Here is an 18,368-nt window from a genome sequence, read left to right on the forward strand (position 1 = left end):
AGAGTTGGAATAGCTGAGGTGCAGACAAATATGGCCCCATATTTTCAAAATTGCCCTCTATTTGTGTGTGCCTCGATTCCTGAGTGCCCAATTTCAGATAACTGGACCCTGATTTTTTTTTAAAAAGTTTTCCAGAGATATTGTGCAGCAACAACTTGAACTGATGTCAGAGAGAGTTGAGGGTACTCCACATATTGGAAAAATAAGACCATAGAGATATGATTATACCCCCCCGCCAAATGACACCTTTGAAAATTGTCTCTAACCAACACAGAGAGGCAGTAGAAGAATTGTAAGTGAAACTCAAGATTTCTGACTTCCTGTCCTCTGCTCTGATTATTTTGATACCTAATACATTTGAGAAACAAGAAAGGCTGTTTGAGACAATATGCCATCCTCTATAGATCTGTCAGACTTTCTGCTTTTGCATTATACCATTTAAGCCCAGACACAAAGGTAGGCCTCTCTTGCCTTTACATTTACTTTCTTCAATTGCCTCTTGCAATAATTTTAGTCACAGATTTTCAAAGGTATTTAGGCATTGCTCTGTTCGGCATTGCTAGGCCAAAGGAGCAGATTTTCAAAAGGTATTTAGACAATTAAACAAAGATGCCTAGTGGGATTTTCAAAAGTACCAAAGGCCCAGATCCACAAAGGTATTTAATCTCCTAACTTCTTGGACATAAATGGAAGTTAGGGGCCTAAATACCTTTGTGGATCTGAGGCAAGGTGCCTATTTACAGCTTTTCATTCCAAAGGCTCCCTGAATACTTTGGATGTACATAAATCATAGACTCATAGGACTGGAAGCGACCTAGAGAGGTCATCTAATCTAGTCCCCTGCACTCGTGGTAGGACTAAGTTTCATGTAGACCATCCCTGACAGTGTTTGTCTAACCTGCTCTTAAAAATCTCCAATGATGGAGATTCCACAGCCTCCCTGGGCAACTTATTCCAGTGCTTAAGCACCCTGACAATTAGGAAATTTTTCCTAATGTCCAACCTAAACTGCCCTTGCTGCAATTTAAGCCCATTGCTTCTTGTCCTATCCTCAGAGGCTATGGAGAATAACTTTTCTCCCTCCTCCTTGTAATAAAGTTTATCACTTCATCCACTAATAAAATGCAGCCCAGCTGGAATGAAAGTTTTATTTATATATATATATATATATATATATATATATATATATATATATATATATATATATATATATATTTTTACTGTTAACTGCAAGCCTATCCAGTGGCTTAGGGCAGGAAGTAGAGAAGAATACACTATCCAAATAAAAGGTTGTGAACATTTAAATTAGCAGAGTGCAATCGTCCAAATTAGAATGTAACACCTAACACTCCCATTCTTCTGAAAAGTGCTGTCTGATTTGTAATGAAGTAAAAGCAGTCAAGACCATGGCTTTCATTTTCATGAAAGATAGCCTTTCCAACAGCACAGTGCTCCCTAATGCCAATCCAGCATCAGAAGGAATTGCTGAATCAACACCATTTCCTGAATGACCTTGGCACCTGTTGGGAGATGTAGATAACACATCTTCAGAAAAAAGACGTCAGTAATTTGCCCCCAAATTGTTGCCCTATTTTGGCAAATCTATATTCATTACAAATCTATACAGTGCTACTTGTCAGGTCCTCAGCTGGTGTAAATTGAACTAGTGTCACTAAATTTGATTGGGGGGGAGGCGATTTACATTAGCTGAGCATCTGGACGCCTATTTCTTCCTTCACCTTTTTGGTACCATGATATTTCTCAGTCCTCTACAGCTTTTCTTAAGTAAGCATTGGGGCTGATTAAAACCTCACTGAAGTCAATGAAAAGACTGCCATTGACTTCATGGGCTTTGATTCAGACCCATCGTAAACTTCATAAATCATGAATGAGTCATGCACTTCAGTGTAATTATAAGTAACATTTTTCTTGACCAATTAGTCACAGGTAATTGAAAGATAATCATTTTTATCTTTCAGTCAACCTGTAAGTAGTAAACTGCCTTACAAAGGGATCTTGTCTCTTGTCAATGAGCATGTGTAAACTCCCCTTAGCATTAAGAGAAATCTATCAAATGGAGAATTGATTCCAAAGAATAAATCCAATAGGCCTTACCTTGTAGCTCAGATAACCCAGCAGCATTGTTTCAAACAGACTTATCAAAGCCACTGAAACCTAACATAATGATATATAAATATATATGTTAATGTAGAGTTAGTAATGTAATTAAAGCAAAAAGGACCTGAAGAATTAAATTGAAAGTTTAAAGATAAAACTAGCTGATCTATGGTGAAGAACTCTTCTCAACCTATCTTTAAGCACTAAAGCTTAGTTCTAATCTTAAAACCTCTTATCACAGTATGTGCTGAAAAAAGCCCTGTTCCTGATGAATGATCCATTAGTATTTACACCCTGCACTTGTCCTAAGTCCTGTTGTCTGCTAGGCGCTGCCCTCAAAATCTCCTCCATGAATATTGTTTTAGAAGGTCTCCAGAATGGTCTCTCCATGGATTTTTAGGGAAGGTCAAATAAAAGCAACCTGTCTCTGTGCCATGCTGCAACTGGCAGGCTTTTGGCAACTTCCAGGACTTGTCCCATTTTGAGATGACAAAGTATAAGGAATGTGTTTAAAAAATAAGACAAATTGTGGGAGGGAGTCATGACCTTTTCCAAACATTACACTGAAATGTTATTTTTCTTAGTGTGTGTGGGTCATAATTATAACCCCCCCTCCCCAAAAGTCTTAAAACACTGCAAAAGAGAGATGGTAAATTGCATTGTTTAAATCAGTTTGTGTTGAACTAATGGGCATATATACAAGGTCAGTGACCTGTCTTAAACTAGTAAATATCTATTTGGTTGACACATTGCATATATACTCCACAATGTCTTTTAAAACTAATCACAAAACCAGCTTAAGCTTGTGCATACATTACATTAAAAATTTTACTATTTATACATTTGTATAACTTAATCTGGAGTCTGGAATCAAATTAGTCTCTATTCCTAATTTAAAATTAATGCTCACTACTAATGAAAGCTTAACATCCTGTACTACTTGCACTTGAAATTAGAAATTACATTATCAAGATTCAAAATAGATGGTGTGAATTAGAAAATATATTTTAAAAAATCACAAAAACATTTCACTCTTACAGTAGTTAGCATTGCTCCAGCTAAAGTGAAGTTTTTTATCTTGCATAAAAGTGGAATTTAGTTTGCTGTTACTATATAACATTTTGTATATAATATATATCTCCTCCTATTTTGTGTTTATATCTATCTTCCTGTGTTCATTGACTAGCATAGGTTTACAGTATAAGAATAAGTCGAAAACCAGCACCATAAACTATTAAGGCTATGTCTCAACAGCTTAAGATAAATATAGAAAGTAATCTAGATGTCTACGTCAAACTTTATTTGCTCAGATTGCGTATTTTAAACAAATATTCAAAAGTTATCTCCATCAGAGAAATGTTGCTTTAATAAACAACTGTATTACACAGAGATAGAATTCACCATAACATATTTGTACTGAGCGTAGTGCAAAAATATAATACCATAATTATACTAGATGGTTCAGGAATCCTTAATAGAAAAATGAATTATTTAGGGAGAACTCCCACAACTATCTTCAAAGTTTTGCTCTTAACTTAATTCAAAGCAATAGCTTATTAACTTAATGCAAAGCAATAGCTTATTTTCAGAAAGTTTAATAACTATGGGCCTGATTCCAATGTGCTGAGCACCTGAAATCCCATAACTTTTTATTTATTTTAGATTAGAAACCAGAAAGGCACCTACTTAAAAGACAAGCCATATAACAGACAAGAGACAGCAGCAATCCCACATAATACAACTAAATAAACTATATAATAGCGCCATTCAGATTTGAAAAATGAAAACCTGAAATGACATTTCTTAAACAATATCTCCCTCCTCTTGAAGTGTGCCTAGAAGACTAACAAATCCAGACTATTTTGGACCAGGATGGGGATCATCTGCCAAAGCCAAGAGAGGACCCCTCACAGAGAATATCCTAGTAGCAATCCATTATTCTTTACTGAGGGGAAGGATGATCAAATTTGAGTGCCATCATAGATCTCTCCTGCAGCAGTGAGGAAAGGCAATCTCTCAGATAGGCAGGTCCGATACCACTTAGGGCTTTGTGAGTGAAAACCAACAGCTTAAACTGCATTTGGAAACCCACAGGCAGCCAGTGCAGATCACAAAGCACTGGTGTAATGTACTCGTAACAAGATTCTCCACTTACTGTGTGGACTGCCATATTCTGCACTAGCTTTGGCTTCCTTGTGGATTGAAGGTATATCCCAAATAGAACCCATTGCAAGAGCTTAGTCTTCCGGCAAAGAAGTTGAAACTCAGGTTATGTCGACAGTAGAGAGCTTACAGCAGCATAGCTGTACCAATGCAGCTACGCTGCTGTAAGATCTCTTATGTAGCCGCTTGGTGCTGTCAGGTCTCCCATCAGCATAATTAAGCCACCCCCAACGAACGGCAGTAGCTATGTCAGCAGGAGAGCTCCCACCGACATAGCACTGTGCACACTACCACTTATGCTGGTATGATTTCTCTCACTTGAGGTTAGAATATTCACATTCCTGAGTGACATAAGTTTTGCCAACATAAGTGGCAGTATAGATGTGGCCTTATAATCTCAACCGTGGTCTACACTACCAACTTATGTCAGTATAACTACATCACTTGGGTGTGGAAAATCAACACCCCTAAGCAACGCAGTTATACCGACCTAACTCCTGGTGTAGAGAGCACTATGTCGATGAGAGGGCTAGACAAGCTCTTAGAAAAGGCTGCAAAATTGGGTCCAGTTTAGTTCGAAGGAAAACTACTTACAGAATATTAAAACGTTCTTATTCTCTTGACCTACAATACTTTACTATAAATACACATGCTCCAGAGCAGTGGTTCCCATACTTGTTCCGCCGCTTGTGCAGGGAAAGCCACTGATGGGCTGGGCCAGTTTGTTTACTCGCCGTGTCCGCAGGTTTGCCTGATCACGGCTCCCAGTGGCTGTGGTTTGCTGCTCCAGGCCAATGGGAGCTGCTGGAAGCAGCGCGGGCCGAGGGATGTACTGGCCGCTGCTTCCAGCAGCTCCCATTGGCCTGGAGCAGCAAACCGCGGCCACTGGGAGCCATGATCGGCCGAACCTGTGGACGCGGCAGGTAAACAAACTGGCGTGGCCCGCCAGGGGCTTTCCCTGCACAAACAGCAGAACAAGTTTGGGAACCACTGTTCCAGAGTAGTGTAACACTTAACATCATATAAAGGTTGAAACTGAGTTTGCTTTAAGTCACTTTAATTTGTTTAGATTTATAACTATAGTGGGCTGCCAAGGAAGTAGAATTTTGTTTGCTACCCTTTCTATATATATATTAGCTTCTCAGAAGTATTAAAAATCCAGGTGGGCTATAAAAATATAATTGCTAAAAATGTCCTAATTATACATTACCTGTAATCCCCATAAAGGCAAGCTTCTGTTCACCCAAATAATAGGAGACCTGTTGAATCACAATGACACAATAAATGTGACACTCATCAAATGGTGCTTATGGGGCTGATCCAAAGCCCAACAAAGTCAAGGGATTGATATCCATTAATTTCAATGGGCTTTGCATCAGCTGCCATTTTTAACATAATTAAATATAAAAGCCAGATGATCAGTATTTGGAGTGGTGTAAAATAGTTAATCACTTCCCCATATTTTTATATGGGTAACTTGTCACTCAGCACTGATAATCCAATTGTCTTTCTAACCTAGAAGCAGTCACTGACTTTTTTTGGGGACTAATCTAACAGTCAATGAAATCAATCAAAAGTTAGTATTGATTTCAGTGAACACTAGTTCAGGTCCTTTGATACTAGAGGAAATAATATGATGTATGCATTTGAAAGAGGCAGAGGGAAACTGTCCTTCATTTAAAACTATTAATTTGTGGCAGAAAAAAACAAATCTAATCACATTCTTTGCCAGTATTTTCTCTTTTGCTTTCTATTATGTACAGATGCATAGTTTTATTAACTAGTAGCCACATTAGTGAACATTTATTTGCACTGGTTCTGAAACTGGAAATATTTACTCTTTTCAGTTGCAAAACTCCATTATTTATGATTTTTTTCCTAAGAAACTGTTTGTATTGGTGAAATTCACCTCCTTCATTAAGTACTTACCATTTCAACAAAACAAAAAGCATTCTTGATACAGTACCAGTGAAAGTAGGCATGTGTTATCGTTGGTCAGTGCTACCATAGACTATGTAATAATGTATTTTCTATCTCAGTAAGAAAATAAATGTCTAGAATCCAAATAGTCCTGATCATCTGGAAGTCATGACTTCTGCATCTAACATGGTGGTATTCACTTGTCCAGATATAGGCAATTATTCACAATACTGAACCCATCTTTGGGTCTCCAAAGACATGGTATTTGAGATGACTTGTTCCCACTGTTCTGGAGCCTTAAAATCCAACCAATCCTGCAGGAAGGGTGTGTTTCTTTGCCAGGATCTCAGAGTTACTGAGTGAAATTAATTCTGTGGGGTAAGAAATTCTCTGAAGGAATTTTATGGCTTCATCAACATAGTTCAAATGTGTCCAGAAAGGCTGTAAGATTCAGACAGTTTTGCTACTATGGACTGTTTATCCTTCATTGATGCACATAACTTTCTTTCTGCATATGCACTAAAGAAATCACATTATATGGTTATTTGTACCCAAAATAGATCACTGTTAGGTTTTTTAACAAAAATAAAAAATCTGGAACTCACCAATCAATCTTTGTCGGTGTGTAGTTTTGACTGGAACAGCCCCTGTTTAATTCCTTGCTGCCAGAAGTCAACAAATCCACACACAAAGCCCATGTCCAGATGTATATGGAAACACAATTTTAAAAAGATTTGGGGCGGGGGGGAAATGGGCAGGAGTTAATTTTTTAGGTAACACTGTTCTATATAATACATCTAACACCATGCAGTTGTGACAGGCACTGAGAAAGAGATATTCAAAACAAGCCAAATCTCTTTGACCAACTAATTCAGTGTGTATTTTAGATACATAAATTCCCATCACTAAAGGGCAGATTTTTTGTTTTAAGAAGATTTATTTTCAAATGTGATCTAATATAAAAATCTAAAGAGATGAACAAAAAAATGGGGTACTTGCAAAGGATGAAGCATGAATGAAGTGCTGAAAATACCAGTAATTCTATCAAGCAGGCTTAGGAAGCACTGGCAAGTACAATTTCCATAATCTCAGGAAAAAAGATTGCACCAGACTACAGTTCTAATCTTCTAGTAGGGATATCTTTAATCTCTGGTTATTTCAGTGAGAGACTAGTGGCATATGTGTAGAAAAAACAACTATATATATATATATGTGTGTGTGTGTTCCTGTCTTGTATTCATAGAGCAAGCCATCCCCTCCAACACAACTACATGCAGGGGGAAAGTAAATATTTCCTTAACTTTTAAACTGTGGAAAATAGAACTCTCTTCCCCCTTCATGCAGGTTCAGGAGGTCTGGAGTGATTTGTGGACTAGATATAAGTAGTGGGCATGTTTCTCCATTTGTGAGGGTGAGGAGGATTCTCAGATAAACCCATGGATTTTATGGCATCCACATGGAAGGCCTATCCATCCTTGTTGCCATTGACTCATTGATCATGCCTTTGTATTCTAGTTCTGGCTGATGAGGGGTGGGGGGAAGCTGCTGATCAAAAGTAATTTCAGAAATAAGCAGTATTTTTCTCCCATGGGGATTTCTGAAGGAAATGTCATGGATTTGCTGGGTGGCAAGACCACAGAGAGACATTTCCCAGGTTCTGTTCCTTCTACTGCCATTGGGGGGTGGTAGTTTCATTTGGCTCCATTACCTACCTTTCTTATTTACCAAGCAGTTTTGTCCAGTAACTTTGTTGGTTTGATCCCTTACAAGCCACAAAGTGTGGTGGTGGTTTTTTTTTTAGGGGCTTGTCTAGCACCCCCCCCAAAAAAAACCCTCTCAAGCTCAGTAGTTGGTTTATGCATTTTTAAAATGCATCCTAAGATCCTAGATCTTACTACCAGGAAGCTGTAGACAATAACAGGCCCAGAATATGTTTTACAATTCAAGGTGCTAGCCATCGTAATAGCACATATGGTGGGTCGTTGGTTAGTACTGTGATGTTATGGCCAGATACAATCTCTCCAAAACACAGCACTTCTAAGAATGTGACACAAGCAGTTGGTTAGGCCCTGATTCTGCAGGCATAGGGGTCTGCCTATGTAGAACAGTTGGCAGATTCAGGGCCTTGGTGAGCATACACAAAGTGATCTATCTGTGAAATTCCTAGGAGGAAAGAAGACAGATGGGTGGTAGAGAGAAGCAAGTTTAAATAGTGTGTTGAAATATATTTAGCAAAACATAACATAATATGTAATGTAAAATAAAGTAATAGCAATTGCTTTAAAGTACATCAGAAGCAGGAAGCCTACTAAACCAGTGGGGCCACCGGGCAATCGAGATGCTAAAGGAGCACTCCAGGATGATAAGGTCATTGAGGAGAAACTAAATCATTTTTTTGCATGGCTGAGGATGTGAGGGAGATTCCCAAACCTGAGCCATTCTTTTTAGGTGACAAATCCAAGGAACTGTCCCAGATTGACGTGTCCTTAGAGGAGGTTTTGGAACAAATTGATAAACTAAACAGTAATACGTCAGCAGGACCAGATGATATTCAGGAACTCAAATGTGAAATTGTAGAACTACTAACTGTAGTCTGTAACCTATCATTTAAATCAGCTTCTGTGCCAAATGACTGAAGGATAGCTAATGTGATGCCAATTTTTAAAAAGGGCTCCAGAGGTGATCCTGGCAATTTCAGGCCTGTAAGCCTGACTTCAGTACCGAGCAAACTGGTTGAAATTGTAGTGAAGAACAAAATTGTCAGACACATAGATGAACATAATTTTTTTGGGGGGAAGAGTCAACATGGTTTTTGTAAAGGGAAATCATGCCTCACCAATCTACTAGGGGGTCAACAAGCATGTGGGCAAGGGGGATCCTGTGGATATAGCGTACTTAAATTTTCAGAAAGCCTTTGGCAAGGTCCCTCAGAAAAAGCTCTTAAGGAAAGTAAGCTGTCATGGGATAAGAGGGAAGGTCCTCCCATGGATTGGTAACTGGTTGTGAAGAGCTACAAAAGGATCTCTCAAAACTGGGTGACTGGGCAACAAAATGGCAGATGAAATTCAATGTTGATAAATGCAAAGTAATGCACATTGGAAAACATAATCTCAACTATACATATGAAATAATGGAGTATAAATTAGCTGTTACCCCTCAAGAAAGAGATCTTGGAGTCATTGTGGATTGGTCTCTGAAAACATCCACTCAATGTGCAGTAGCAGTCAAAAAAGCAAACAGAATGTTGGGAATCATGAAGAAAAGGACAGATAATAAGACCGAAAATATCATATTGCCTCTATATAAATCCATGGTATGCCCATATCTTGAACACTGCATGGAGATCTGGTCGCTCCATCTCAAAGAAGATATATTGGAATTGGAAAAGGTTCAGAAAAAGGCAACAAAAATGATTGGGGGTATAGAACACCTTCCGAATGAGGAAAGATTAATAAGACTGAGACTTTTCACCTTGGAAAAGAGATGACTAGGGGGAGATATGATAGAGGTCTATAAAATCATGACTGGTGTGGAGAAAGTAAATAAGGAAGTGCTATTTATTCCTTCTCATAACACAAGAACTAGGGGTCACCAAACGAAATTAATAGGTAGCAGGTTTAAAACAAACAAAAGGAAGTACTTTTTTCACACTACGCACAGTAAACCCCTGGAACATTTTTGCCAGAGGATGTTGTGAAGGCCAAGACTATAACAGGCTTCAAAGAAGAACTAGATAAATTAATTGACGGTTATTAGCCAGGATGTGCAGGGATGGTGTCCCTAGTCTTTGTTTGCCAGAAGCCGGGAATGGGCGACAGGAAATGGATCACTTGATGATTACCTGTTCTGATCATTCTCTCTGGGGCACCTGGCATTGGCCACTGTCAGAAGACAGGATACTGGGATTAGATGGACCTTTGATCTGACCCAGCGTGGCTGTTCTTATGTTCTAATGTGACAACAGAGTGAAGGGACATGCATTCCCCGGCTGGTTAATTATTAGATATTTAGAATCAAAGAACAAGTAGTTTAGGCAAGGCCTGGAGAATTACCATAGCTTGCAACATACAAATATATTGCTGTATGTGAATACAGAGATATCTAAGGGTACCTTCAAGCAATGAGCATTGGGGTGATTACTGCCTACCTCATCTTTTAAAATATAGCACATATTCAGAAGTAAGAAACTTACACGTGCTTTACAGTACGCTCCTTTAGCATCACAAACTCATTAGATTTCATACAAAAATATCAACAGCTTCATCATGCCAGAAGCTATCAGTAATTTTTAAAATATCTGTTCCTTGTTCTTGCTTTTGTTTCCCTTTTACTAGAAAATTGAATTAATTTAAACTGGACTCTGGTCTAGAAAACAGAAATGTTTCAGCTTTATGTTATACCATATTGTTGTAAGAATCGACACCAGATAGAAAAATTATTCAAATACAGTTATAGGATCTTTCTTTTTCTTTTAAAAAGGCACCTGGTGCAGCTTTTCTAACTACATTAATTTGTATTTTTTAACTTCTTGAAAAGGGCATACATTGTTTTCCAACAGTAATATGTCTAATGCATGTATGTAAATAAAACGTTTGGTTTATAACTTGAGACAGATTTAGAAATTGTTTCCCCATCCATATTTCTCATTTTCATGCATCTCTCTGTTCTCACATTACACATTTGTTCTCAACTCCTAAACGTGTGCTGTTCCCCATTGAGGAATGGGATTTAAGAGAATAACTCAACTATAAAAAAAAAAATTGCACTGTAATTAGGTTTTAGGAAGTTTTGTACTCAAACTACTCAAATTTAACAGCTTGAAGGATCTTGTAGAAAGTGCTCAATCCATGTTTGAGAACACACATAATAAATTTACCAAAATTACTCACATCATGAAATAAACTGCATGTATTCTTAAATGACAGAGTGAAATATACAGTATGTTTCTATGTTGTTCCAGATTGGGCATGCTGGAGCGAGAAAAATCAGTAGGGAGCTCATGATACAGATTGTTGCCCCCCCAGCCCCCATCCTAGGAAACCACCAGGATCTTTGGAACCTTTCACTAATATGTCCCCATCTCATTGACTGTTTTTTATTACTCTGACAGCCTATATCTCTGCAATAGAGATGGGCAGGGTAGAAGAGGGGCACACTCATCCCTTATCTCTGGATAGCGACAAGGAAGTAAGATAGGCTAGATCTCCTGGACAGTCAGGAAAAGAAAGGATTGAAGGGGGATTGTTTCTATTACAACAATAATACATTTATTGCCAGTAAAAAATAGGCAATAGTTAAAACAATCGGTCTGTAAAGAGTGAAAACCAAATAACAATATAGTCATTACCGGAACTAAAAGAGCATTAAGCATGACTAGTTAGAGTGGCAGTTGAAGACTCTTTGGCTCTCACGAAACAAACACTTACATTTGTAAGTAACTTGACTTATGGTAGTGGTCAATGATACTACACACATTCATGTATCGGGGGTAGCTGTGTTAGTCTGTATCCACAAAAACAACAAGGAGTCCGGTGGCACCTTAAAGACGAACAAATTTATTTGACCATAAGCTTTCATGGGTAAAAAAACACTTCTTCAAATGTATGGAATGAAAACATACAAAAGCCAATAGGAGAACACTTCAGTCTTCCTGGACATTCTATAACAGATTTAAAAGTGGCTATACTTGAACAAAAAAACTTCAGAAACAGACTTCAAAGAGAAACTGCAGAACTAAAATTCATTTGCAAATTTAACACCATTAAGTTGGGCATCAATAGGGCTTGGGAGTGGCTGCTCATTACAAAAGCAGCTTTGCCTCTCCTGGAATTGACACCTTCTCATCAATTATTGGGAATAGACTACATCCACCCTGATCGAATTGGCCCTGTCAACACTGCTTCTCCACTTGTGAGGTAACTCCCTTCTCTTCATCTGTCATTATATAATGCCTTCATCTGTAATTTTCACTCCATGCATCTGAAGAAGTGTTTTTTTACCCACAAAAGCTTATGTCCAAATAAATCTGTTAGTCTTTAAGGTGCCACCGGACTCCTTGTTGTACACACATTCATGTAGCTAAACACATTCTTGAATCTTTGCAGGACTGTGACCTTAGACTGTGATGTAACTTGCAATTTTCTAAGGGAATGTCAGCGCTACATCGGTGCAGTTCTGCCACTGTAGCACGTCTGGTGAAGACGCAGGACAGCCTCTCCCGCTGACATAGCGCCAGTGTGGACAGCACTTAAATTACGGTAACTTGTGTCACTCTGGCGGGGTGTGTTTTTTTTTTCCACACCTCTGAGCGACCTGTGGTACATTGATTTAAGCAGTAACGTAGACTGGCCCTAAGTTTCTGCATAAATTGCAAGTGTTGTAGTTAACAAAGAATAGTGATGTTTGAATTGTAATTGAGATCATGTTGATTCTAATGTGACCCATAGCTATGCTCGCACACTAACTCTATTAGATCTGGACTTGTCAGATACAGATTCTAGTTTACATCTCATTATTTCTTTCTGCTTCTTTAATTTTTCCAATATTTTCTGCTTTTCTTTTTATAAAACATTCCAGTATCAGAACTTCTAAAAATGTTCACTGTTGACCTATCAGGGATCAATTCTACTGCCATTAAGTGAATAATAAAACTGACTTCATTTACGGTGGCATATGGCCTATAGGCTACAGTTCACAAATTTTCTGCTTAGCATTTAGTCTGATGAATGAGAGGGAAAGTCGTGGAAACTGGATTAGGAAGTGTGGAAGGATTGAGCAGCAGTTTTTCCCTCTATGAGGATCCTGTGCGGTTGGGGATTCATGTGATGGGAATGTAGCTAGGGAAAGCTTGTAGCTCACGAAAGCTTATGCTCAAATAAATTGGTTAGTCTCTAAGGTGCCACAAGCACTCCTTTTCTTTTTGCGAATACAGACTAACACGGCTGTTACTCTGAAACCTATGAAACACAGTATGTTGTTCTTGCCCCACCCCTAACCTGTCAGATTTCAGTGTAAATCCATGTAGGAGTCGATACCAGTGCTGAATGCCTGTTCCCAGCTCTCTGCACCATGGCTGCAGTGATTGGGGCACCAGTACTAGGTGCAGGGCTGATCAAAAACGTCTATCAACTTTTTTTAAAAGGAAAACAGGATTTTCAGCTAACTGCACACTTTCTGCAAAAGTGTCTGCTTTTCTAAGACATTCATCAGGAAATTGAAATTCAAGAATGTGGCCAAAATATTTGTTTGGTGTTTTTCAGCAAAAAGTCAGTTTCCTACAGGGAAAAATCCCAGTTTCCACCAGCTCTAACTGGGAGGTAGGGAAGAAAGCTAGGAACATCAGGGCTACTGGGGAACTGTGCTAGTAGGGTGAAGTGTCCAGAGAGCTGGTTCTCTGTGCTATTGCTCTAGAATCCATGGGTGTTTTCTCCATAGAAGACACCTCCTCATCAATTATTGGGAGTGCACTACATCCACCCTGATTGAATTGGCCCTGTCAGCGTTGGTTCTCCACTTGTAAGGTAACTCCCTTCTCTTCATGTGTCAGTATATTTATGCCTGCCTCTGTAATTTTCACTCCATGCATCTGAAGAAGTGGGTTTTTTACCCACAAAAGCTTTTGCCCAAATAAATGTTAGTCTTTAAGGTGCCATCGGACACCTCATTGTTTTTGTGGATACAGACAAGCATGGCTACCCCTCTGATACTTGATGCCCTAAGTTGTGCAGCAACATCAGAGAGCTGCTGCAGTGTGCACGCAATCATTCAGCCATCGCTGTGGTTCATAAACTGGAGAAGGGGAGCCAAGCAGAGAAAGAAACAACTGAAACACTGTTTTACATGCGGTAGGAGGATGTTGCCAGGAGTGGGGCTTCACACCTCAATATCTTTAAAGCTCTGCTACTGGGTCAGGCTCCAGCTACAAATAGCTCCGCAGCACCACTCTATTACTGCACAGCTTAGAATGTCTGCATGGTGGATACCTCATCTTGCAAGTCTCTCCCTGCTCTCTCCAAGGCAGGGTCTTCAGGTTCTTCTGCACATCTTCCCAGTGCATGGTCCCTGCTTCCTCTCCTGCTAATCACCCTCCCTCTATGCCTCTAAAATGATGGCTATGTGTTAGAGATGACAATTTCCTGCAATGTCCTAGACAAACCTTACTGTATAAAGTTAAACCAAGATGTACTGAATTAAGTTTAAATATTTTAGGAATTCGTTCTATTAAAAATGCAAATGTTTACATATTATTGTGGGATTGCACATAATATCTCCGGAGGGAGACATAGCTAGCATAAACCCTGGGAAGTGTTCTGACCTTCAAAAGACTATTTGAAACTGTGTGCGAGGCAAGAATGAACACTTAAAGTTGAGTGAGTTTCCCATGAAGCCTCTAGGGGTGGCGTATGCAAATATACTCCCTCCACTTATGCAAGAACTCAGCCTTTTTAACCTTTGCCTTGAGAAGGGAACTTCTGTCTGCTGATCATCTGTTACAAGAGGAGAAGACCAGAGTCTCAAATTGTATAAGAGTGACTCCTAGATTCATAGTGTTGCTTGTCCTAAGCCAAGGCTATTATGAACTTGTAATCACAGGAAAAATGCCTGTGTAGGGTTTGAAGGACTGACTCCTACGAGAGCTCTTGCTGGAGTTAGGGTGATCTCTGGTAAGCTTACTAGCATGTACGACAGGTTTCAGAGTAACAGCCGTGTTAGTCTGTATTCGCAAAAAGAAAAGGAGTACTTGTGGCACCTTAGAGACTAACCAATTTATTTGAGCATGAGCTTTCGTGAGCTACAGCTCACCTCATGGGATGCATACCGTGGAAACTGCAGCAGACTTTATATACACACAGAGATCATGAAACAATACCTCCTCCCACCCCACTCTCCTGCTGGTAATAGCTTATCTAAAGTGATCATCAAGCTGGGCCATTTCCAGCACAAATCCAGGTTTTCTCACCCTCCACCCCCCCCACACACAAACTCACTCTCCTGCTGGTAATAGCCCATCCAAAGTGACAACTCTCTACACAGTGTGCATGATAATCAAGGTAGGCCATTTCCTGCACAAATCCAGGTTCTCTCATTCCCTCACCCCCCTCCAAAAAACCCACACACACAAACTCACTCTCCTGCTGGTAATAGCTCATCCAAAGTGACCACTCTCCCTACAATGTGCATGATAATCAAGGTGGGCCATTTCCAGCACAAATCCAGGTTTTCTCACCCCCCCACCCCCATACACACACAAACTCACTCTCCTGCTGGTAATAGCTCATCCAAAGTGACCACTCTCCCTACAATGTGCATGGTAATCAAGGTGGGCCATGTCCAGCACAAATCCAGGCTTTCTCACCCTCCCCCCCGCCTTTTTTTCCGGGACACACACACACACACACACACACACACACACACACACACACACACACACAAACTCACTCTCCTGTGAGTAGGTAACTTCTGGGAACTCTTCTGGCTCTATAAATCTGTTTCTTCACTTCCGCAGGTGGGTATTGTAGTTGTAAGAAAGCTTGACAGAGATCTTGTAGGTGTTTGTCTCTGTCTGAGGGGTTGGAGCAAATGCGGTTGTATCGCAGAGCTTGGCTGTAGACGATGGATCGTGTGGTGTGGTCAGGGTGAAAGCTGGAGGCATGTAGATAGGAATAGCGGTCAGTAGGTTTCCGGTATAGGGTGGTGTTTATGTGACCATTGTTTATTAGCACTGTAGTGTCCAGGAAGTGGATCTCTTGTGTGGACTGGACCAGGCTGAGGTTGATGGTGGGATGGAAGTTGTTGAAATCATGGTGGAATTCCTCAAGGGCTTCTTTTCCATGTGTCCAGATGAAGAAGATGTCATCAATATAGCACAAGTAGAGTAGGGGCTTTAGGGGGCGAGACCTGAGGAAGCGTTGTTCTAAATCAGCCATAAAAATGTTGGCATACTGTGGGGCCATGTGGGTACCCATAGCAGTGCCGCTGATCTGAAGGTATACATTGTCCCCAAATGTAAAATAGTTATGGGTAAGGACAAAGTCACAAAGTTCAGCCACCAGGTTAGCCGTGACATTATCGGGGATAGTGTTCCTGACGGCTTGTAGTCCATCTTTGTGTGGAATGTTGGTGTAGAGGGCTTCTACATCCATAGTGGCCAGGATGGTGTTATCAGGAAGATCACCGATGGATTGAAGTTTCCTCAGGAAGTCAGTGGTGTCTCGAAGGTAGCTGGGAGTGCTGGTAGTGCAAGCTCTGCGATACAACCGCATTTGCTCCAACCCCTCAGACAGAGACAAACACCTACAAGATCTCTGTCAAGCTTTCTTACAACTACAATACCCACCTGCGGAAGTGAAGAAACAGATTGATAGAGCCAGAAGTTACCTACTACAGGACAGGCCTAACAAAGAAAATAACAGAACGCCACTAGCCGTCACCTTCAGCCCCCAACTAAAACCCCTCCAACGCATTATTAAGGATCTACAACCTATCCTAAAGGATGACCCAACACTCTCATAAATCTTGGGAGACAGGCCAGTCCTTGCCTACATACAGCCCCCCAACCTGAAGCAAATACTCACCAACAACCAAATACCACACAACAGAACCACTAGCCCAGGAACTTATCCTTGCAACAAAGCCCGTTGCCAACTGTGCCCACATATCTATTCAGGGGACACCATCACAGGGCCTAATAACATCAGCCACACTATCAGAGGCTCGTTCACCTGCTCATCCACCAATGTGATATATTTCATCATGTGCCAGCAATGCCCCTCTGCCATTTACATTGGTCAAACTGGACAGTCTCTACGTAAAAGAATAAATGGACACAAATCAGATGTCAAGAATTATAACATTCATAAACCAGTCGGAGAACACTTCAATCTCTCTGGTCACGCAATCACAGACATGAAGGTCGCTATCTTAAAACAAAAAAACTTCAAATCCAGACTCCAGTGAGAAACTGCTGAATTGGAATTCATTTGCAAATTGGATACTATTAATTTAGGCTTAAATAGAGACTGGGAGTGGCTAAGTCATTATGCAAGGTAGCCTATTTCCCCTTGTTTTTTCCTACCCCCCCCCAAAGACGTTCTGGTTAAACTTGTATTTAAACTTGGAGAGTGGTCCGTTTGGATGAGCTATTGCCAGCAGGAGAGTGAGTTTGTGTGTGTGTGTGTGTGTGTGTCCCGGAAAAAAGTGGGGGGGGAGGGTGAGAGAGCCTGGATTTGTGCTGGAAATGGCCCACCTTGATTATCATGCACATTGTAGGGAGAGTGGTCACTTTGGATGAGCTATTAACAGCAGGAGAGTGAGTTTGTGTGTGTGGGTTTTTTGGAGGGGGGTGAGGGGATGAGAGAACCTGGATTTGTGCAGGAAATGGCCCACCTTGATTATCATGCACATTGTGTAGAGAGTTGTCACTTTGGATGGGCTATTACCAGCAGGAGAGTGAGTTTGTGTGTGGGGGGGTGGAGGGTGAGAAAACCTGGATTTGTGCTGGAAATGGCCCAGCTTGATGATCACTTTAGATAAGCTATTACCAGCAAGACAGTGGGGTGGGGGGAGGTATTGTTTCATGATCTCTGTGTGTATATAAAGTCTGCTGCAGTTTCCACGGTATGCATCCGATGAAGTGAGCTGTAGCTCACGAAAGCTCATGCTCAAATAAATTGGTTAGTCTCTAAGGTGCCACAAGTACTCCTTTTCTTTTAGCATGTATGAGTTCTTTTATTGTTTTAATGTTTTCTTTGTTATGCTTTCTCATTAAAAATAAGAAGCAGCTTAGCAATAGCTGTGTGGTAACTTATAATAGTGGGCAACTATGTTGTTTAAAACCTTTGAAGAGAAAGCAAAGCAGGTCTACTTAGATGGTCTGACATGCTGGGAAACTCACAGTGTAGGCAGGAAATTGTGTAGCTTGAAGAAACCCTGGTCAGGAGGGGGAGAGATGCACATCTCCATCCAAGAAAGGTGCAGGCTGAGGAGCCAGAAGTCTGAGAGTGGGTACTCTTGGTGGACTATAAAAAGGGAATAGAGGTGCAGTTGCCCTGACCTGTGGCAGGATGTACAAGCCGAGGAGTTGGGATATGGCAATGATTTATTCATTGATTTATAAGGTATATGACACAATCTGAAATGTTATTCGGTAACTTGTCAAAAAGATACGG

General features: G+C 40.3%; 1 protein-coding gene across 1 annotated transcript in view; it reads right to left on the reverse strand.

The window, feature by feature from the left end:
* KCNT2 (potassium sodium-activated channel subfamily T member 2) overlaps positions 1 to 18,368 on the reverse strand; it is a 286,825-nt gene that overhangs the window by 186,921 nt on the left and 81,536 nt on the right. Inside the window, exons 4-6 of the mRNA XM_073358218.2 lie at positions 6,807 to 6,863; positions 5,492 to 5,540; positions 2,116 to 2,175 (exon numbers count right to left, since the gene is read on the reverse strand). Coding sequence (XP_073214319.1) covers positions 2,116 to 2,175; positions 5,492 to 5,540; positions 6,807 to 6,863 — 166 coding nt within the window. The remainder of the gene's footprint in view (positions 1 to 2,115; positions 2,176 to 5,491; positions 5,541 to 6,806; positions 6,864 to 18,368) is intronic.

Source organism: Lepidochelys kempii, chromosome 8 (assembly GCF_965140285.1).
Source record: "Lepidochelys kempii isolate rLepKem1 chromosome 8, rLepKem1.hap1, whole genome shotgun sequence".
Classification (NCBI taxonomy): domain Eukaryota; kingdom Metazoa; phylum Chordata; order Testudines; family Cheloniidae; genus Lepidochelys; species Lepidochelys kempii.